This window comes from Lytechinus variegatus, chromosome 8 (assembly GCF_018143015.1).
Source record: "Lytechinus variegatus isolate NC3 chromosome 8, Lvar_3.0, whole genome shotgun sequence".
NCBI classification, from domain to species: domain Eukaryota; kingdom Metazoa; phylum Echinodermata; class Echinoidea; order Temnopleuroida; family Toxopneustidae; genus Lytechinus; species Lytechinus variegatus.
Window position 1 is genome coordinate 41,236,585 of NC_054747.1, and position 22,788 is coordinate 41,259,372.

Consider the following 22,788-nt stretch of genomic DNA (forward strand, 5'->3'; position numbering starts at 1 on the left):
CACTCCTTACACACTCTTACTTTCTGTGAATAAGCAGTTTGGCTTAATTTCTTTTTCGAATCTCAATAAACCAGTATGAATTGATTTAAATCTTACATTGTTTAGCATTATTGATTTTTATTTATAAAAATCAAATTAAACAAACATTAACTAATAATATCTGTTGTCTAATCGAAATAAGGGAGTACATGTAAATTGCCAATTCGTCCACTGCCATCTCGTCCACTCACTACATGGTCTACCTTCATAGTCTAATGCCATTCCGTCCATCAACATTTTGTCTAACAACCGCTTGTTCCATTAACCATTTCGTCCAAATAATTACTTCATCTATTACCATATCGTCTAATAACCAGTTAGTCTAATACCCATTTTCTTTTCATTCATTCAGCCCAGTTAACACTTTTCCAATTAGACCAAATGGTTTATGGACTAAATGGCTATTGGACCAACTGGTTATTAGACGGAATGGCATTAGACTACATGAAAGCAGACTATGTGGTGAGTAGACAAACTGATGACAGACCAAATGATAGTACATGTATGAGTTGGTAATTAGACGAATTGGTATTAGACCAACTATTCGTGACATTTTCCCATAAAAAACTTCCTATATTCAGTGGCATAAACACCACACATGTTATGCTAACCAAAATTAACCTATCCCACCCTACCCTTGAGGTACCATTAGATGATCGTGGGGAGGGGGGGGAGGATAAGCACAATATCATATACAATTTATCTATATACATACTCAGAAAACACAGAATAATGATGAGTCTGACTAGCTCTTGATGTCATCTTTCTATTTATTCATATGCTTTTAGTGATGCTGGTCTTCATCAGGTCAATAATGATAATGATGTCAGTAACACTAAAAGTACAACAAATGATAATTACTATAATAATGATAATAATAATAATATAGGATATTTATATTGCGCACAAATCCACCTTGTTAGATGATCCTATATTACCCGGCTAAGCTAGCGCACACAGCTTTATAAGGAATTACTTCCTACCGGTACCCATTTACCTCACCTGAGTGCAGCACACTGTGGATCAGTTTCTTGCTGAAGGAAATTACGCCATGGCTGGGATTCAAAGCCACGACCCTGTTTCAAAGTCCGAAGACTAATCCACTTGGCCACAACGCTCCATAATATAACAATATCATTAATTTAGCAGCACCTGTCAGAAATAATTATAATACATAATAATAAGTCCCCTTTCAGTATCCAGTGCATTTTAAAGAATTAATCCTGCCTGGAACTCAGGCATGATTCACCTCACCTGGGTTGAGTGCAGCACAATGTTGGCAAATTTCTTGCAGAAGGAAAATACCTCACGGCTGGCATTAGAACCCTCTGATTGAAAGAAGTCATAACCACTCAGCTGCGACATCCCCACAATGAACATTTATATAATTATGATAATATTGGCTGGCCTTGAGGGGAACATTAAATACATTTCACACAACAGTCTAATCATACTGGCCTTAGACGAGGGCAATGTGGGTCTTTTACCACACAAGACCTTAATTTGTGGCATATTAAATGTATGCAGGTAAAAAAAATGCACTCTATACAATACATGTAGTATAAAAAACATACCCCGTTAAGATTTGTCTTTGCCTTTAACTCATTTCATAAATACTCTAATAAAATTCTAACAAAAAATCTTCAAAATATTATTAATTTCCTATGCATTTCATGTTTTTAAAAATTATGTATTTCCTTGTTTTTTCAAATATTTGTTTTTTATTGTTTTTTTTTAAACTTTGTCGGGGACCCTTTTACGATCATAAATAACAAAAGTAAAAATAATTATACATTTATGTATTGTATTGACTTTGTACACGGAATTGTGGGACTGACATGTGCTTACAAAATTTTGTGTAATTTTGTAAGCGCATACCCAGAGTAAAAAATTCGGTCTCAAAAGATGCGCAAGACTGGAAAAGAAAGTCAGCGAGCAGCATGGTAAAAAAAATTGGGCAGCGGCGTAGCAACAAAATTTGTCAAATTGACCACCCCCCCCCAGTTTAATCAGGGCTGATCCCAATAATGATTCCCTTTTTTCACTCTGACCTCACCTTTCACCAGTAAGCAAATGGTTTTCATTGAACAAAATATGGACTGTTTAATACTGTCTCTTTATAATTCTTTTTCATTTTCTTCTGTAGATTAAATTGATAATTTAGTTCATAAAAATCTATATGCCCATCATTTTAAACGACTGTTCAGAAGCAACTTTTCAAGGCTCGCAAAAATACTATCTCCCTACATTTCTGTTATCACTTCTTTTTTTTCTTTATATCCCAACAAATCCATCACACTATTAGCCATCAAACAAATTTCATGATAGGCATCTAACTGAAAGATGGTATATAATGTACTTATTTACAGTATACACACATACGTATTGCCCGTGATGTGATAATTACTCACCAATTGAAAGAGGTTTTATGACATTTCGTCTTCACCTGTTCGCATAATCATTACTTTATAGATATTGAAAAAATAGTTCTTTAACTGAAAGATGGTAGCAGTATGTGCATGAATGTTCATAAACCTAGCCCTTAGTGTGGGGGGGGGGGTTCAAACTTTCAGATCAGTATATTGCTATCATCCCCCACACTGCTCCGACCGGATTTATGTCAGGGACATGTAAGAATGTGAGACCTCAAATATGCTTTAGATTTGAAACTCTTTGAACAAAAAGAACATATATATGGCCTTTCTCCCATATGATTGTTCATATGGTCACTTAAATATTGTTTTTGCCAAAAATCTTTCCCACAAATGGAGCACAGATATGGTTTTATTCCAGTGTGTTTTATTTGGTGAACTTTAAGTTGCCCTGAAAATGAAAAGCACTCCCCGCACTCGGCGCACTTCCATGGTTCTTCTCCTGTATGGGTTTGGATGTGACGTTTGAGACAATGAGCTTTGGAGAATGTTTTCTTACACTCAGGGCACTCAAATAACCCTTCTCTTGTATTCTTGTTCATATCACTAGGTTTTTCTTGCGTATGAATCTCCATGTGTCGATCGACATCAAATTTTCTTGTAAAATCTTCCTTACAGATGGAGCATAAATATGGTTTTTCTCCTGTGTGTTTTAGTCGATGACCAATAAGATGTGCCCAGGAGGTAAAGCTGTCGTCACATAAAGAACACTTTTTTGGCCACTCTACATTGTGTGATCTGACATGCATCCTCAGATCAGCTCTGTGGAATACTTCCTTACACTCAGAACATTCATACTGCCTTTCTTCTGTATGCATTCGCATATGGGCATTTAGCCAATCATATCGGGAAAACACTGCCTCACAAACAAGGCACTGGTACTGCACTTTTTCTTTGTGGATTCCCATATGGCTTTTCAGCTCACCAGGTGTGTGACATGATTTCTTACAAACAAAACACTGATTTGGCCTCAACAGACTGGGGTTCTCTCCCTTGTGACTCATCATAATATGGTATTTGAGATGATCAAATTTGGCAAATACTTTCTTACAAGAAAAACACTCAAGATGTGATGCCATGTGTCTCTTCAGAGCATCAGAGGATTGGAACAGCGATTCACAACTGGAACACTTATAGTACTTTTCAATGCGTGCATCCTCTTTGGAACTCTTATCTTTACTTGAGCAATGATCTTGCTTTTCATTTATATAAACCACCACACTTGATTGAAGATTTGAGTCATCATCAAAGAGTTTGTCGCTAACTTGCAACCGTTCCTCAGCGTGGATTGTTAAGTGATTCCTTAGATCGTTGTGTTTCCGGAATCTTTCCTCACAGTAAGTACATTTGTAAGACTTATCTTCCCAATGGATCTTCACATGGCTCCACCAACAATCCCGGCTTTTGAATTCTTCATTGCAGATTGAACAACAAAACGTATTTCCTCTGCTGTCTGTATTCCCATCCAATCTTCTACCATCACTATTTAATACGGAGGAACTCGTAGTAGCACTCTCTCCTTCGGGAGAGTCCACTTTGTTTGGTAAGAGAGACTCACTTGATGAGCTGCTCTCTCTCTCAGTTAAATCTGACTGGTTTCCAAGAAGGGATTGCAGTGGAACCTCCTCTTGAAGATGTTTCCCATGTGACCTGTCACATGACATATCACCCGATATATTCCCAGTGTTTCCAGTCCCTTGAGAGGTGCTCTGAATACTTGGATTCCCACCTGAGATAAAAAGAGCAGGGAGAAACAGTGACTTACAATTTAAGATTTATCCCAGACATATTTTGTTTGAAGTTTGCTTTCCTTATTGAACCATCGATACTGACAATATGGTGAAGATGTTTAATACTGAGGAATCAATAGCTCTCACTTTAAGCTTTACTGGTACAAAGATAAAGGAGAAAAGTAATTAAATTGAATTAATTTTACAAATGTAAAATTTGCAATATTTTGTGTCAAAATGTTATTTATCATCATTATAATAGATATGTCACAAACTCTATCAAAACAAGCTAAGAAAACATTTTGGGGTCTACAATCTTTATTAGTAGAAGGCTACATAAACAATATTTATCAAAACTGAAATCCAATCTAAATAAAAATTGTTAATTGCTGTAAAAACAGAGAATGAAAACAAAATATCAGTGCAAATTGATACAAATTCTTACAAATTTTGACAAATAACACAAAATTTCATAATTTTTGTACTGTTCAACAGATCCCCCTTCAATTTTGACATTTTTACAGCAAAAGAGAGCTGTAGTCCAACCCCATCCCCCAGAATGAAAACCTCATGAAATTGCAGTACATGCTACAAACACAAACTACAATCAGTGCAGGAGAAAAGGCCCAAACCCTAAGCCAAGGCTTCAATACCCAAGGCAAAGGCCCAGGCTCAACATCCTCAAGGCCAAGGCCCTCTCCTTAAGGCCATGGCTTTGGAAAAGTAGGCCTTATTTAAGGCACCTTGGGCCAAGACCGAGCATCAAGGCACTACAACACTGACTACAAATACAGAAACAAACCTTGATTACTGCATAATTGTGGTTCATGCAGAAAAGATCTTTCATAACTGTCAGCAGACTCTTCCTTTGTATTAGAAATCAGGCGTTCCTCTTCAATATCAACAGGCTTTTCCTTTATAAAGGATTGGAGCTCCCTATGTACTGATGGAAGGAAGGAGTCACAACGATTGACATTGGTATGACCATCGGTGTCTTCAGGTTCTTGCTTTATAACGAATTTGAGCTCTCCTTCTGACAGAAGAACCACCATCTCGTTGCTCTGAAGACCATCACCAGTATCCTTGGTATCACAGTAATCATCACTATTGGTGTTTTCAGGCTCCTCTACAAACTTGTTCTCCCTTTCTTCTGATGGATCAATCTCCATCTCCTTCCTCTCAGTGGTATCATCATCATTCTTTTCATTGGTATAATCATCTCCTGCACATTCGTCTTCTATCTCCATGGAATTGGTCAGACAGATGGTTTCATCTTGATGACCTTGTATTGTTGATGGAGTGTTAGATTCAACGTCATCTGACCTTTGACCTTGCTGATCAATGTGCATCAGGGAAGTCTCCAATGTTGCATCAGTTTCTCTAAAATCGTGAGATAAAACAGAAAGAGAATATGGGTAAAATAGAGATCAGGGAACAATAAAAATTACACAATAAAACCAAATTGCCTTCAACAAGGCAACAGCGAAAATGTATCTCATCCACTTTCACCTACAAATAAACATGACCCCCGCAGGACTTATTAAAGTTCAATTTCATTATTTTTAGAAGGCCACTTTAGCTGAAGTCACCATGTTTACTACTGTACATGTAGTCCATAGTCTATAGAGTGCATGCACATTTCTACATTATTATGCAACTGGGCAGTTCCAAGCAAATGTGGACATTTTCAAAAAATTTACATTGGCTCTATTTCAAATCTGGATCAAATTTTTCTATCCAAACTCATATGGAATTTCATAAATACAAAAGGGGAATAGTCAGGCAGCATATGTCAGTTACTTCGAAAAATTGGGTAAGTCTGATTTTTCACTTTTATGTGATTGGTGACATCACAAGGAACAACTTTCAACTTGGTGATAAATTTCTAATGGTCATCTTGACCATGTTAGTGGTCAAAATGGGGTCATTTTTTTTAAATTGTCCCAATTCTATCGACAATATGAAAACAACAATATGAAAAATAATAGAAAAACAAAATAATAATATTAATAATTACAATGATAGTACTAGAGAGGGATCGAGAGAAGAAGCAATAACCTCCCCCCCCCCCACAAAAAAAGGCATCATATTTCCTTTCACCATACGACAAGATACAGTTCATTATACATGTAGAATGAACTACGCTGATAGCGCTACAACTATTATTCTTGTGTACAAAATAATTTTAAAAAATATTGTGTCAGGGGAGAAAGAGACTACTGTCGCTGTCCTCTCGGAGATCCGAAATAGAAGCATCACCAGAAACAGGTATTTGTGGTAAGCATTTTTATACAGCTCTGTAGAGGTTAGTGGTGTGGTCGCTTCCGTTATGCTTTCTTAAATTGAGCACAAAAGGGCGCGTTACATACTCTACGTAGAAGTCTATGCGCTGCTGAGGATGATGACAAATTTCCCGACACATTCCGACGATATGTGAAAGAGTCTTGCAGTAAATGACAATATATCGTTGATTCCAAGTTAAATAACAGGAACAACGGAAGGAAGATCAACGCTTGGCTCGGGAGGAAAGACTGGTAAGTCAAACTCTCTTACTTTTACATTTTTATAACAAATTTTGTTTATTACTACACCTCACATACTTCTAGTCCCATCCACTACCTTTTGCTGTATGGCGAATGGTCGGGGATGACGAGTGCTTTGAACTAATGGTCCAATATAAATATCTTGATTACTTTATTCTTACCTTACACTATTTCTTCTTCAAGCGCATACATGTAAGGACATGCTATGCTATGTGTGATGCGCTATACAAGAATTGAGCATTATTAATATTTTATTAATTAAACCTACGTAGTAGGATGGGGCGTTGAGTGTCCGGACACTTTATATTTTTGAAGCCTTCTTTTTTGTCTTTGGATTGTACGCTAAAAATATGAATTCAATAGTTGTAATCATCTTCTATTTTGTTCTCTATAATATTTCCTAACATTTTGTACTAAAAATTGATGAAACTTCGCCTATAAAATTTTCCAAATGACTTTCTAAAATTGATCGTCCGGACACACAACTGGGTATATAGTAGTAGAATGATTTTTACTCTCCAGGAGCCGGAGCCTCCTGGCTGAGTTTGCAACGGCCCAGATGGACCTCGACACTAATTGTGTTCGGGCTGCCGCAGTAATTGTAGTGTACAGGGACTTCGGCGCGCTTCGCGGGCCCGAGCCCCTGTCCCTGGGTTACGTTGTTGTTAGCAGCGAGTGCGATTTGGTGAACCGCGATATTTTATGAGCGGTCACTTAATACTATATGGTGCAAATAATATATCAACTAAACCCAATAGGCCTACCGCATAAAATATATTTTAACTTAAGGCATTTCTCACTTACTTACAATCTTAGGCTTGCAAAGTAGTATCCCTAAATTAGACCCCAAAGTAGCCAATCTGGAATAAAATTATTGGAAATGGTTTTTTGACTGATTTGAGTAGGCATGGGTGTCAACATTTACCAAAAAAAAAGTTAGGACGAATACGGGTTGGGGAAAGTGCTTTTTTGAAGGTCAAAGGTCAATGACCTTTTCATATATGTATAATAATATCTCTGAGATGGAAGGGCGCAGGTTGGTGATAATGGTGTCAAAATGCACAAATTCTTACCACAATATCAAATAAAATAAAATTAAGTACCTAGAATGCACATTCACCGATAAAATTCAAGGTCAAAGCCTTTCAAAGGTAAATGACCTTTTTTACATTATATACCATACTGCATAATGGTATCTCTGAGATAAGGTACAGGCTGGCGATCATGGTGTCAAAATGTACAGATTCTTACAAGAAGATAAAGTAGAATGAATTCAAGTAGTTAGAATTGACATTCACCAATGAAATTTAAGGTCAAAGGTTTTAAAAGGTCAAGACCTTTTTACATTATATTTACCATACTGCATTGTGGTATCTCTGAGATGAAAAGGCACAGGTTGGTGATCATGGTGTCAAAATGCACAGATTCTGACCAGAAGACCAAATGAAATAAAATTAAGTACCTAGAATGCACATTCAACCATAAAATTTAAGGCCAAAGGTCAATGACCTTTTATACATTATATACCATATTATATAATGGTATCTCTAAGATAAAACGGCGAAGGTTGGTGTTCTTGGTGTCAAAATACACAGATTATTACAGGAAGATTAAACAAAATAAAATTAAGCATCAAGAATTTACATTCACCTTTAAAATTCAAGGACAAAGGTCAATGTCCTTTTAAACATAAGATAATGATAATGGTATCTCTGAGATAAAACATCACAGGTTCGTAATCTTGGTGCCAAAATACAAAGATTTGTACCAGTAGATTAAACAACACCAAAATCAGTATACAGAATATTGTTTCACCCTTGAATTCCAAGTTCAGGTGAAATATTATATATACATATATATATATATATATATACATATATATATACATATATATATACATATATATATATATACATACATACATACATACATATATATGTGTGTGTGTATAATCTGTATGACATAAAAAATAAAACATTTATCCTATGTGTTCATATTTGTGAAAATGTAAATAAAGATGGCTGATTTGTAATGAAAACATGGAGGTCTCATACATGTACTTTCAGTCTGAAGGTCATGGAGAATGTATTTAGGGGTCAGAGGTCAATGAACTCTTTCCAAAATATCAGTGGAAATTAAGTTTAAAAAAGGTGATAACCAAATAACACTTCTTCATGTACTGCGATGCATTTCCAAAAAGCAATGAAAAAAATGAAATGGATTATACTATTTGAAATTTGATGCATCATAATATCTAAATCAAGGTTGTTGTGTCTTTTTCTCTCCAGCGATAGTCCATTCATCTCATTAGCTTAATCTTCTGAAAATGGATAGGATAGGTCTAAATCTCATGTCACAGCTAGCATCATCTTAGAGCATTTCCAAACAGCAGAGGGATGACGATGAAGATGAAATGAAGGCCATCATAGAGCTGCAGTTTTTGTATCTCAACTTTAACAAAGATGAATTCCTGTATTATTATTAATTACCTCTCATTGCGAGCTGCCAGAATCTCTTGAGATGCTAATGCTGCATGACAAAACTTCATATCTGCTCTCTAGCTGCCGTAGGTCACCCATGATGCTATTTCTACTAGGTATCAGTTTGTACAAGGATCATGTATTTGGTCCAGAACAACTGATTGTTATCATGCATAGTAATGAAATTCAAAAGGAGATAATAGCTTACAAGTATACATCCATTGACCTAACAACACTCCTACAGCACCACTTCCAGTTCTTGAGGATCAAGCTGTGCAACATATCAGTAATAATATAGATCCTGGTATGTTATCCCTTGACAGAACATACATGTAAGGCTTTCATTGAATGGGCCAGATCAAAGTCCTGAAAATGTCAGAAGGTTTCCAAGAGTTTGATTACTCTTTGCTGAAGTTGAGACACTTAACTTCATTTACTATGACAAAACCTGCCGCTCTAATGATTGCCTTCTTTCAATTCTTCATCATTGTCCCTGGCTAAATGAAAATGTTCTTGGATGATGCCTATCTTTTCCATTTACAGATTAAGTAATAGTATTGTAGCTTTTGAGGTTACTGAAATATTGCTACAGATAAATTAGTACCTTGATTTAGATTTATAAAATGCATATCTAAATGCTGCTACTTTAGACAACTTCACCATTTCAAATTATATCATACATGATTTTTTTTTACACTTTTGGCAATGCATTACTACAGTATATATTAAAGAGTGCTATTTGATTTCAATTTCACCTCGAACTTGTATTTTGACATCATCATTGGTCCAGGAATCAACTATTAAATTTCTGTTCATTTTCCACGCAGGTGAGTCTTTTTCCCATCAGAATCACTATATACCTACATGCCACAATAAAGTTATCGACCTATTAAATTTCCAGCCATTTTTTACATAGTTCATTGACCTCTAACCCCTAAATATATTTTTCATGGCCATTATTTATCCTTATTTCAAAGTGAAATTATTTAAACATCCAGGTTTTCATTACAAATAGCTGTCTTTCTTTCTATTATTCACAAAAAATGTGAATATACATGTAATGGATTAATTTCTTTTTGGGGGATCATGAATGGATATATCAATATTTATTAACCTTTGACCTTTGACATTGGATATCAAAGGTGAAGGATAATTCTTTAATATCACTTTGTGCCTTTTTATCTTCTTGCAAAAAATGCTTTTTGACACCAAAATCACCAACATGCAGCGTTTTATCTCAGAGATACCATTATACGATATATAACCTATGTAAAGGTCATTGACCTATGACCTTTAACCTTATGGATTAATATGCATTCTGGGTACTTAATTTCATTTTATTTGATCTTCCTGTAAGAAAGTCTGCATTTTGACACCAAGATCACTAACCTGCGCCTTTTCATCTCAGAGATACCATTATACCGTATATGGTATATAATTTTTAAAAAGGTCATTGACCTTTGAAAGGTTTTGACCTTGAATTTCATTGGTGAATGAGCATTGAATGTACTTGATTTTATTTTATTTGATCTTCTTGTAAGAATCCGTGCATTTTGACACCAAGATCATCAACCTGCGCCTTTTCATCTCAGAGATACCATTATATGAATATCGTATATGGTATATAATGTAAAAAAGGTCAATGACCTTTGAAAGACTTTGACCTTGAAAGTTTTCATTTAATGTGCATTCTGGGTACTTAATTTCATTTTATTTGATATTGTGGTAAGAATTTGTGCATTTTGACACCATTATCACCAACCTGCGCCCTTCCATCTCAGAGATACCATTATACAGTATATATGAAAAGGTCATTGACCTTTGACCTTGAAAAAAGCACTTTCCCCAACCCGTATTCCTCCTAACTTTTTTTTGGTAAATGTTGACACCCATGCCTACTCAAATCAGTCAAAAAACCATTTCTAATAATTTTATTCCAGATGGTTTACTAATTACGGGATACTAAAGTGGCCGAAATTACTTTCGATTTAGTTCTAAGAGTAAAGACTAGTAAAAAGGATCTAACCAATGAACGTAGAGGGCAGCAACCCACAATGTTATTTTATATACGGTAATAGTAATTATTTACAAATAATTTATATAATATAAATGATTGTTATTATTTAATAAATGATTATATAACAAATACATGTAATTGTGCTATATAATATTGGTACATTCGGCACCTCATATGTTTCATCGTGTTCGCCTCCTGTTAGTGAACTACAATCATAGAGATGTACACTAATTAGCTTAATCTCTATGACTACAATTCATCAACATCAACACTGAACTTGAAATCATGATTTTCCCAATCCCTGGGAGTTGGTGAATAGGGAAATTGCACGTAGATCGTCAACCCCAGCTGTAATGCTCGGTTCAGCAGATGACATTCAACACCAGAGCTCAACACAAACCGCCGGAAATACGTCATATTTTCCGAGGTCAGTCCCAACATGCACCAGTGTGATTTCAAGTACAGTGTTGTAGCTGGTGTTGGTGTTGTCCCAACACCAACTTTTAACACCATACTTGAAATCACCCATTTAGCTATAGATCTAGCCCCTTTTACAATTATGAGGCACTTTCTTAAAAAAAAATTCTTTGCCATTTTTATTCACTTTTTAATGGGGATTTCGACGTTTTTTGGTATCATCAGAGCGACTAAAATACGCGGAAGCCAAAAGTTTTAGGGGAAACAAAATTGACAAGCAAAAAAAAAAACAGGTTAGCAACCACAATTTCATGGGGGGCTGCCAAAATTTTTTGACAAGCAAAAAAAAAGGTCATCAACTAAAAATTAGGAGGGATCGTCCCCCACCTCAAATTTAGGGGGACACGTCCACCCCCATCCCCCCGCTTCCGCCGCCTATGCCTCTATTGCATATATATGTGCTCTTCAGAAGAGTTTGTGTGCAAAACCATTCTGATTTTTTTCCTTTTTATTACTCCCATATTTCAATATTCTCATGTGAAACTAGATTTTCATGATACTCTTCTAGAGTAAACATAAAATTTGTTATAAAAAATCTGCCTGCCTTCATATTCTTAAAAAGATTTCTATAAAAAAATACCTTTGTGGATTTGGCCCCTTTTGCAAACAAACTGAAATGGATCTAACCCCTTTTAAAAAAGGTTACTTTTTCTTGGCCATTTTTGTTCACCTTTAATTGGGAATTCAAACTTTTCTTTATTATAGAGCTATGTATACATTGGGACAACAAAATCAAATTTGATGAAAAGTTGATCTTACCCCTTTTGGTATTGAGCTCTTTAATTACACATATGCAGGGGGGGAGTGCAGTAAGTGTATATAATTGTAGTGTAGGTAATTGGAGACCGTTAAGCTCATTTGCATAATCTACATGAACATGGAAAATGACACACACTTAAAAGTTTTTTTTCCTCTTCAGCAACTTCTACTCTATATTTGGTAACAAAATGGTGAACACAAATTAATTGATTAATAAGATGAGGATTAATGACGTCATCATCAAAGGTCTCTCATTACCTACATGTGTAGGTAATGAGGGACAGTTACAAATCATGTTATTTGCAAGAAAACTTAAGTAAAAATGGGACTGTCATGCTAAGTTCAAACACTTTTCTTACAAAAATACACTGTACATGTAGCCAATGATTTTAACATCATTTTAAAACATCCACATTATACAACCTTTCAGGTGCTTGATGAAACCCTTTATGGTCCATGACGTTACCGAGGCGATCAATGTATTTTCCCACTTCTTGCCAATTCATGCCCCTAGCCCGAGCCTTAGAAATTCCTTCCGCCTTCCTGGGGACAATGTCCGGATAGCGTTTCAAGAAACCTGCCAACCAAAATCTCCCTGCCATCTTAGTTTTATGATTAAAATCATGCCGCAGGTTGTTGCCAACTGCAAACTCATACGCTAATGCACGGACGTCTTTTCTATAGATTCCAACACCTCGTGCTTCCATGTCCAGAATCACTTGGGCCAGTTCCGCTTCACTCTCCAGTGGCAAGGTTGGCTTTCTGCCTAGACGGACCGAGTGTTCGTTCCCATTCTTTGCCTCTTTCACCTTCTTTGCAAGAGTAGACTTAGGAACACCAAATTCTTTAGCTGCACGGCGTACACCCATTTCACCATTCTTGCAGACAGTAACTGCTCTGTGCATCTGGTCTTTAGAGTATGATGCTTTATCAGTCTTTCGGATGTAGTGCATCGGCATCTGTATAAACAAAAAAGATCAAAATCAACATTATTAGAACGGACATAAAACATGAAATTATTTTCACTATGCCTTATTATTTCTTTAGCCATTGAGTAATTAAAATTGGGCTACCTTTTACCCGTCAAGCATTGCTCATCCCTATAATTGTGTTTATTCCATTATGGTAGTAATGGGCGATATGGTTATCGAAGGGTAGAATTGTCTGGATTCTAAAGGAATTCCTAAGATTGTACGAATGTATGGTATTTTCACATCAAGCTATCAAACAATGTTGCTGTTTTTTTCTGACCGAAATTAAGGCTTACATTTACATGTAAACTTGGTATTGGAATGTCATCAAAAATAATTCATTAATAAGAACAGTATCTATCATTATCAAAATGATCAATGGTTAAAATCTTAAAATGTAAAATAAATTTAGCAAAAAAGTTATTAAATTGTATCGAGAAATTAAAAAATGAATAAATAAATACACAAATAAATTTATAAATAAATGAATAAATAAATATATAAACTAACATAACATATTTAATTTTTGGCTTTTATTTCCATGGGGTCAATCATGTCCATAACAATTCATACCATAATCTTAAAAAATCGTAAGTGTACGAGCAAAGCAAAATCCACAACGATATTATGGACAAAGCCCAAATACAAGAATTTGACATCAAATTACATACAGCAAGACTTATTTTTAATTTTGTATGCAATGATGGAATATATACATGTAGCAAAGTTAATGATGGGTCATTCCATGCCAATTCACCCAATGAAAGTGCAATTTTGCACCCGACCCTCTCGGAATTCGTTGTAAATTGGTACTCATAAAATTCACCATGGCCCACGCACAAAACAAAAAAAATTAGTCAAATCGGTCCGTCGGTTCTCGCGCTACGGCCCGCCCTTTTCTCCTTGTTTTGACAAAAATGGGCATGACCTTCAACTTTCAATGGCCAATGTGCACGTCGTAACGTGTTGACCAATTTTCACGAAACTGGTACCAATCAAAAGGAAATTGAGAGAGGAATCCAAAACATGCATCAAATAATGTATTGGAGCGATTTGTAAGGTCGTGACCCTTGACCTTTACTTTGACCTTGAATTTGACCCCCGGGACAAATAATTTTTTTAACTTGATTTTCGTGTATGTTAATTATTTGTATGATTGGCAAAATATTTTAAAATCAATGATGATATTTTATTTCTTCACCTTTTAAAACTCTTCCAAAGATACCATGAAATTTCACTCTAGTCCCACATACTGATATTCATGTTAGTAAAGTGTTCACAAGTTACATGATTTCATCCAATCTTAAGTCACAGTATGCAAACACATGAAAAGAAATTAAGCTCATCAGTTCACAAATGAAACATTATATAAATTTATACTCAAATTCAATTTAATTAAACAGTCACAATATATTTACAATTGAACATATTATGGCTATTTCATTCCCAACAAGCACAATAAAGCCACCAGCAGTCAAGGACTTTCCTGTGACACCTGCCATTCACAATAAACAGTTGGTGTCCCCCATTACCTACACACATTATTGGACTGACCAGTTCACCCATACACCACTCATTCAATGAACAAGGTTATGATATAACATTAACCTTGTTCTCACTTAATTTTAATTGGGCGTTGTGGCGTGCGCCTGTATTATCCAAGCTGTGGGGAAGTTACAAATTGATGCAGGTTCGAGCTCAGGTCACGTCTTTCGGATGGTGACGTTAAAGGTCGGTCCCAGATGTAAATAATCATATCTGATTGATACACATCTGACAAAACTCAAATACACACACATTACATCGCCATGTGTGGCAAAATAAGGGTGGCAATTTTGGCTTATTTTCTCTTTTTCTATGGGACAAATGCTTCATTTTCTTTCAGTCAGTTTCCAATAGGCCCTACAGCTATTCATCACAAAACTTGGCTCTTATTAATGTAAATTTGATTCTTTAAATTATTTTTTCTTAATTAAATAATAGAAATTGAAAATTTTCTTGCCCTATTACTTTCCACCAATAGAGGGCGTACACAAAAATATGCCCAAAATTCAAGTTTATGAGCGCTCTGGTGAATATAAAATTATTCACAAGTTACCAATGAAAACTAAATTGCAACTGTATGGAAATTAGTAATTTTGGTCACAAAAGACTAAAATTGATATTTTAATGATTTTTTAAAGTGTGTGCTATCATGGCCATGTACAGACAGCATTGGCAGCACACCATAGCCATAGTCCTACCTGTGTAGGCTGGAGATTCCCCACAGGCAGGATGGTTGCAGTGAACAAGTGCCATACACAACACACAGTGGCCGTTTTTAGTGTTTATGATGTGGCTAGCCCACTTACAAAACTTCCTCTTGGAAGTTCTTTTAAAGATCACCTCTTCACTATGTGAACACGCCCCAACATTCCTTGGCCGAATTTTTACACCAGAGCAAAATTTTAAGATGAAAATATCATACCTTGACCTATTTTGAAGTTTTTTGCTGCACTAAATGACGACCTGCATCGTAGACAGGTGCAAGCACAGTGATCTTGCAGCGCAGAAGTATTGTAGAAACTGTAGATGGCGCTATAACAACAATAGTAGCCAGGCGTGTGTGTGTGTGTGTGTTTGAGTTTTGTCAGACGTGTATCAATCAGATATGATTATTTACGTCTGGGACCGACCTTAACGTCACCATCCGAAAGACGTGACCAGGGCTCGAACCTCGAACCTCTGCATCAATTTGTAACTTCCCCACAGCTTGGATTACAGGCGCATGCACGCCACAAGGCGCAGGCAGGGCAGGATAGTTTCAGCTTCAGTGGTCTCCAATTACCTACACTTACCCCTTCTCCATGTCCACCTAACTTACAACCTTGATTTAACAATGCACCATTTCATTTAATAAAGCCCTCATTTTGGATGCCCCATAAATTTCGAATCATCCGAACTTCCCCATATCAAATTTTTATCTTTTTCTATACAATACAAAACAGACATGTATGTATTTGATTGGTATATGCGAGGTCATTTCACGGGAAAAGACTCTATATATAACAGTTTATTTTTCTATTTCTTTTTCGAGTTTCAAGACTATAGAGTATCCCAAAGGCAACCCCCTATGTACACCGGAGAGACAGGACGATGTCGACGGTGTCGTTAGAAAAAGGACGGGATAATGCGGTAATAATACGATAGTCAAGGCTCATTATGAAAAATACGAGACATTTGACTTCCTCCTGCTCGTACGCACGGGCGTCCGTCGATATAACACACATTATGAAAACTTTACCCCTATTTTGGACACAAGCCAGGGGATCAACTTCATGTGTGCTCGTCCGCACGGCCTTATTAAAGTTGTTTACTTAAGGGTATCCTTGACTGGAGACGTGATACCACCACTGATCTCTCCCTTATCTGGATGGGAACAATAACGCTGATTGGCCTATTCCGTGTTGAAGCACCGGAAGTTGATACCTCCGCACGCCGAGTTCCCCCAAAAGAGCCAAAATCGAAGTAGAGTCTGGTTCACGACAATAGTATCAATCTTAATTACACTTACCAGATCAACTCTTATAACAGCACTTTTCAATGTGAATTTATGCCTAATACAAAGTTTAAGATGTCGTCCTGTGCCACGTATAATTGCACTTATCGTGACGACCGTGGAAACAGAGAAAAGGGGATTACTTTTCACAGATAAGACAAGCTGGTGAACTGCATAGGTGTAGACTTTATGTAGTCCCATGTGCTCAAAATACATGTGTGGTAATTCTAAATTACCAGAGCAAGTTTCCAAAACTTTAAAACTCCAGGGGGGGTAATCGATTGTTGTGATTTCTCTGGAAGCGTGATGAATTTAAACCATGATTCAAATAAATATTCAGTTTATTAATATTCACAAATTATCAGTCATGTTTGGACAGAAGAATATCACGAGACACGAAAATACTGACCGTGTAGCCTGTATTCTGAAATTTGACTTAAAGTAAAAACTGAAAATCTGCCGTTTCGGAGGAGTTAAAAAAAAATTTGCGAAGCATAGATCCTGACCGAAATAGACTGATTTTTTGGACAAGGACGGGATCTACAAGGTATTCTGAAAATTATTTTATCTTTTATTTGTGAAAGGACAATGAAATTTACAAGCTAGAGGTACATGTACGGTAGGAATAGGACTTTAGGGGGTTATGTAACTTGTGGCATGTGAATTTGTGATATTTCTCTGTCAACAATAGATCGAATTATTTTTTCCAAGAACTCATTTTTTAAACGAAAGTATGTAAAAAAGACATTAAGCTACAGAGACGGATTTACAGACTTCAGAAATTTCACAGAACTTATTTTGAGATGCTGAATGTCTTCAAAGAAAAAAATGTCTCGGTTGAACAAAAAAAGGGGGTTATCAATCAAAAATTTAGGGGGTGATGCAAGAGAAATAACCTGACAAGCAAAAAAAAGGTTATCAACCCAAAATTTAGGGAGGGATGCAAAACAAAAGAAATAATCTGACAAGCATCGAAAAAAAGAATATAACCAGAATTTTAGGGCGGACCACAATGATTTTAGGGGTCCACCTTAGGGGGGATGCAGGAAAAAAATTGACAAGCAAAAAGAACAAAAAAAAGTTGTCAACATAAATTTTGGGGGTCTATCCCCCACCTAAAATATAGGGGGACAGGACCCCCCTCCCCCCCCCCCCGCTTCCGCTGCCTATATGAACAGACTGGGTAGAGGATAATTGAAGAGGGTCGATCGATGTGACAGAAGGAGAGAGAGAAGGTCAAGTCCAACTCAGAAAAATGTTGATTTGAATCAATAGAGAAAAATCAGACAAGCACAATGCTGAAAATTTCATTAAAATCGGATGTAAAATAAGAAAGTTATGACATTTCAAAGTTTCGCTTATTTTCAACAAAATAGTTAAATGAACGAGTCAGTTACATCCAAATGAGAGAGTCGATGATGTCACTCACTCACTATTTCTTTTGTTTTTTATAGTTTGAACTATACAATATTTCAAATTTACGAATTTGACGATTATAGGACCTCCTTGCCTGAAGCACAAAATGTTAATAATGGAATACCAACCGAGATGTGCATATAACTGTTAAGTGAAATGAAGCGAAACTTTAAAATGCCATAACTTTCATATTACATCCGATTTTGATGAAATTTTCAGTGTTATGCTTGTTGAATTTTTCTCTTTTTATTCAAATCAAGTTTTTGTTGGGGTGGACTTGTCTTTTAAAGGGCGAGTCCACCTCACGGAAACGATTATTTAAATAGAGAGAAAAACCACACAATAATACTAAAAATTTAATCAAAATCAGAAGTAAAATATGAAAGTTATATTTTAAAAGTTTTACTTAAGCCATGAGATTTTCGGTGTTATACTTGTTTGATTTTTTTTTTTTTGGGGGGGGGGGACTTAAATTAAAGGGGATTTCAAGCCCAGTGTTATAAGCCTGCATAACCTAGAAAATCGCCAAAATCGTCGTCCTATCGATCCTAAGAGGTTATTTGGCAAACCTCCAAAATACCCCTAGACAAGTCAAAGATTTTATCCATTCTTCCTTAGGTGAGAAAAACACCAACCCCTTCAAAATTATGTTTCCGAAATGTACTGGGAAAGTACCATAGTTTCAAGAAAATTGCGAATTCTGGCACCTTAAATATATGAAGTTTTGTTTAAAAAGCAAGAGCTTTAGTGTGCAGACAGCTAGCGTATCGCTCACAATGCATACGCTAATGGAGCGATCGCGTTCTTTTTGGGGAACTGGTATGGCGGACAATAGAACTCGCTGGCTTCAAACAAAGGACCCTCCCCGCATATCCAGTTAGGGGAGAGATCAGTGGATACCACCGGCACCGGGCGTTCCCATTATCAAACTAGGGGTGAGACCACTAAACAGGACAAATCTCAATGTATACTGGATCGTGTAATTACTAACCTATATAGTAAAATATTAGTTTTTAAACATCTTTAATAGGTTTTCTTCTTCTAAATCCCTCACAAAATTATATTTGGTCGTCATCTCAATTAAGCTGATCAGGCGTACGAAGAGGCCGAGCTTCACGTATTCCCCCTCTTACGTAATGGTATCGCCCATAGCGTCATCCCGAGATTTTCTGATTTTGAGACACTTATTCCAATTGATTAATGATTTTGTTTTATCAAAAACAGCGGAGTTAAATGACCAATGGCAATGAGTCTTATATAGAAATGTAGCTTAAAGTCAGAGCTCCCCAGAACACCGATCCCCATGTCGATACGATTTATTGTTTTGAAATGAATGATGTCGATAGAGTAGAAGTGCACAAATTCTTTGGCTTTTTCCTCGCTCTTCCATAGACTTTTGGTGAAATTTGAATACTCTTGATGAAATTTACCCTTTAAAAGCAGCGGAATTACAAAATTTCTGGAAATAAATTTTCCACTGAACGATAGAGAATTTTGTCCTCTATTGAAATTACCGCTCCCCATCTTGTACCATAGAGAGATATTTGAGATATCTCGACATATCGTACGGATGGTACGAATTTGATGCCAGAAATTACATGCTTAAGCTAATCCCCGCGTGTGCTCACTGCGTGCGTTTCTCTTATGTCCACCAGTTTTCATTATGAATATTTTTATGAAAATATGCACCTTTTTTTCTTAAAAGTTGATGGAGAGGGGAAAAAATTAATCGTATCAAGTCGGGGTATTCAGTAATGAGTACAGGAGAAACTATATTTCACTGATTTTCATGATTCATCCCATTTGATTAACTCATCTATTCGTGTTTTGTGGCTAATCTTTCCCTTACGCATTGCTTTTTGGCAGAAGTTCTATGGAAAATGCACCTTTTTTCACACAAACTTTGAGACACTCTGTATTCATTCCCCCCATTGCTCAAGAATGAATGGGCAGTTAACGACGGGGTTAAAGATTTATTGAAGAATGGAATGTATATTTCATGAAAATGAAAGCCATTTCCCCATTGGATGTTATCTTCAATACGTGTTTTTTAGATGAAGTCAGTTATCGAATAGGCTCTCCTGGCATTTGAGGTCTCTATCGGTGACGTCACTCAGGATCGTCATGCCTGGACCATCGGCCAGGCAGGGGTCGCAATGGTATATGATTTATGCATAATGCACTCGATATATACAATAATCTTGTCCTTCCGTTCAAATGAATGTGAAACTCATATAATTTCCATCAGAGCATTCAACAGGAGTACTGCAGTACACATTTCTTTGTTATAAGTGAATTAAAGTCCCTCACAGTGAGTTTGCCTCACCCCTATTGTGAAAATGTATCACCCCTAAGTTGTAACACAGTCAGCTGTTTGCACTCAGGGTCACTCCGTGACCTGTGTGTGCGTTCAAGAGTTGTACACGATTTTCTGTCTCATTTAGGCAGAAATCTTTCATAATGCACATTAAATTTTTTTGGTGGAGGCCCGTTAGTAAAGTTTGGTGGCCCGAAAAATATAAAGAAAAACAATGATTAAAAATGAATAAAACAAATTACTGAAATATTCAATTCTGCAGCCACTACCACTAAGTTACTTCCACTTTGTACATCTTGTAATTAAATCGTGCTCATTTTACTTTGCTTATTGATTTGTGGATATATTGTTCTATCATTGTAAATATGAAATGATTGAAATAGAACAAAAGAATTGTATTGTTCCCAGGTATTATATACTATATAATACATATATAGCAGGAGAAAAATAGGCTTATGCTGCAAAATTATGACTATAAGGGGGAAAATATCTTTTAGAATTGTATATTGAAAAAAAGGAAACGAGAATTATAAAATAAAAGAGTGAAATACAACAAAGGAAAGAAAATGAAGAAAGAAAAAAACAGAAAAAAATTATAGAAAAATCAAAAGAAAAAAAGAAAAATGAATAAGACAAAGTTAATAAAAATGGGGAAAATTATTATTATTATTCAGGAGAAACATATTCTTTAATCAGGCATATTAAATGGGAAGGGGTATAAATGGTTTAATCACTATGAAAAAATGAAAGGAAAAAAAAGTAAGAAAAAGGCGGCAAAAGTTATATCTGGAAAAAACAGTGAGAATAGTCCTTCCCTTTATGATTCGACAAAATGATGGAAAAATTTACATTTTATATCAATGAAATGCCTTCCCAAAGTATATACTTCCTTAAGAGTGTTTTAAAGGGGAAGTTCACCCTGAAGAAAACTTTGTTCTAAAAATAGCAGAAAAAATAGTAAAAAATATCGGTGAAGGTTCGAGGAAAATCCGTTAAAGAGTAAGAAAGTTATTAGAGTTCAAAGTTTTGGATTTGTGACGTCATAAACGAGCAGCTGCCCCATGTGTTATATAATATAAAATACATGAATTTCAAATTTTGTATGGTTCCTGATGACTTAATTTGGTTTTCTTTTCATGATCGGGTGTGAAATGATTTGTCTATTGATATACAAAAGGTACAGTGAAAACCATTTTCAATTTTCTGAGAAAATGACATATCATTGATTTTTTACCATTCGCTATGTAGGAATGCTGCTCGCATATGACGTCACAAATCAAATAATTGAAATTCTAATAACTTTTTAATTATTTGATGAATTTTTCTCAAACCTTCGGCAATATTTTTTATTATTTTTTCTGCTATTTTTACAATAAACTTTTTGTCAGGGTGAACTTCCCCTTTAAGAAGTCCTTTATAAACAGAAAGAAAGAAAGAAGCTGTCTGTTTATTTTTGGCTCGAAACGTGGCACAGCTTCGAAAGAAACCAAATATCAAATGCACACGTGGTACTGTGATGTACTCACCTATGAGGATTACTTCTATTAATGCATTAGAAATCGGTCTTTTTGAGTCAAAAGAGACAGGGGCGGATTCAGCTCTCGCCAATAGGGGGGGGGGGGCGAAAAATATTCTCATCAACATTTTTCTCGATTGGCCGCTATATCTGATTTTTTGTTGGTTTTCGGGGGTAGTCCTAACTAAAGACTGAAGGTTTAAGTATATGTTAGTTTTCATTGTTAAGATAAGGTATCTCATGTTGTCATAATATAATTCGAGCGCGAAGCGCGAGCTCAAATTAGACCTGAAGATTCTGAGGAGATTGTATAATCATGACAAAAAAAGATAAGTATCCAACTAAGCAATGCGAGCGCGAAGCGCGAGCCGAATTCTCTTATATTAACGTGAAAAGGGACTAAATTAGGACTGTTTTTTAGTGATTAATGAAGAGGATACAAGTATCACCAATTAAATAATGAGAGTGCGAAGTGCGAGCTCAATATTCTAATATTCCGACCTGAAAACTGGACAGTTAAGCGCGTTTTTATTTAAATAAAGAAAAAGCTGTG

General features: G+C 35.9%; 1 protein-coding gene across 1 annotated transcript; it reads right to left on the reverse strand.

The window, feature by feature from the left end:
• Window positions 1-2,090: 2,090 nt before the first annotated feature.
• Window positions 2,091-15,870, reverse strand: LOC121419752 (zinc finger protein 528-like). Its single transcript, XM_041614209.1, has 4 exons — window positions 15,834-15,870; window positions 12,901-13,436; window positions 5,004-5,581; window positions 2,091-4,200 (listed from the first exon to the last, which is right to left on the reverse strand). The coding sequence occupies exons 2-4, from the start codon at window positions 13,434-13,436 to the stop codon at window positions 2,660-2,662; spliced, it is 2,655 nt and encodes an 884-aa protein (XP_041470143.1). The 5' UTR covers window positions 15,834-15,870; the 3' UTR covers window positions 2,091-2,659.
• Between the last annotated feature and the right edge of the window lie 6,918 nt (window positions 15,871-22,788).

What these genes read in the sequence shown, in the direction of transcription:
- LOC121419752 (XM_041614209.1), bottom strand. Translation starts at nt 13,436, where the DNA reads ATGCCGATGCACTACATCCGAAAGACTGATAAAGCATCATACTCTAAA. An exon ending in TTTCATCAAGCACCTGAAAG is followed by an intron (nt 5,582 to 12,900) that starts GTTGTATAATGT and finishes TCACGATTTTAG; the next exon opens with AGAAACTGATGCAACATTGG. An exon ending in ACAATTATGCAGTAATCAAG is followed by an intron (nt 4,201 to 5,003) that starts GTTTGTTTCTGT and finishes TTTTTATCTCAG; the next exon opens with GTGGGAATCCAAGTATTCAG.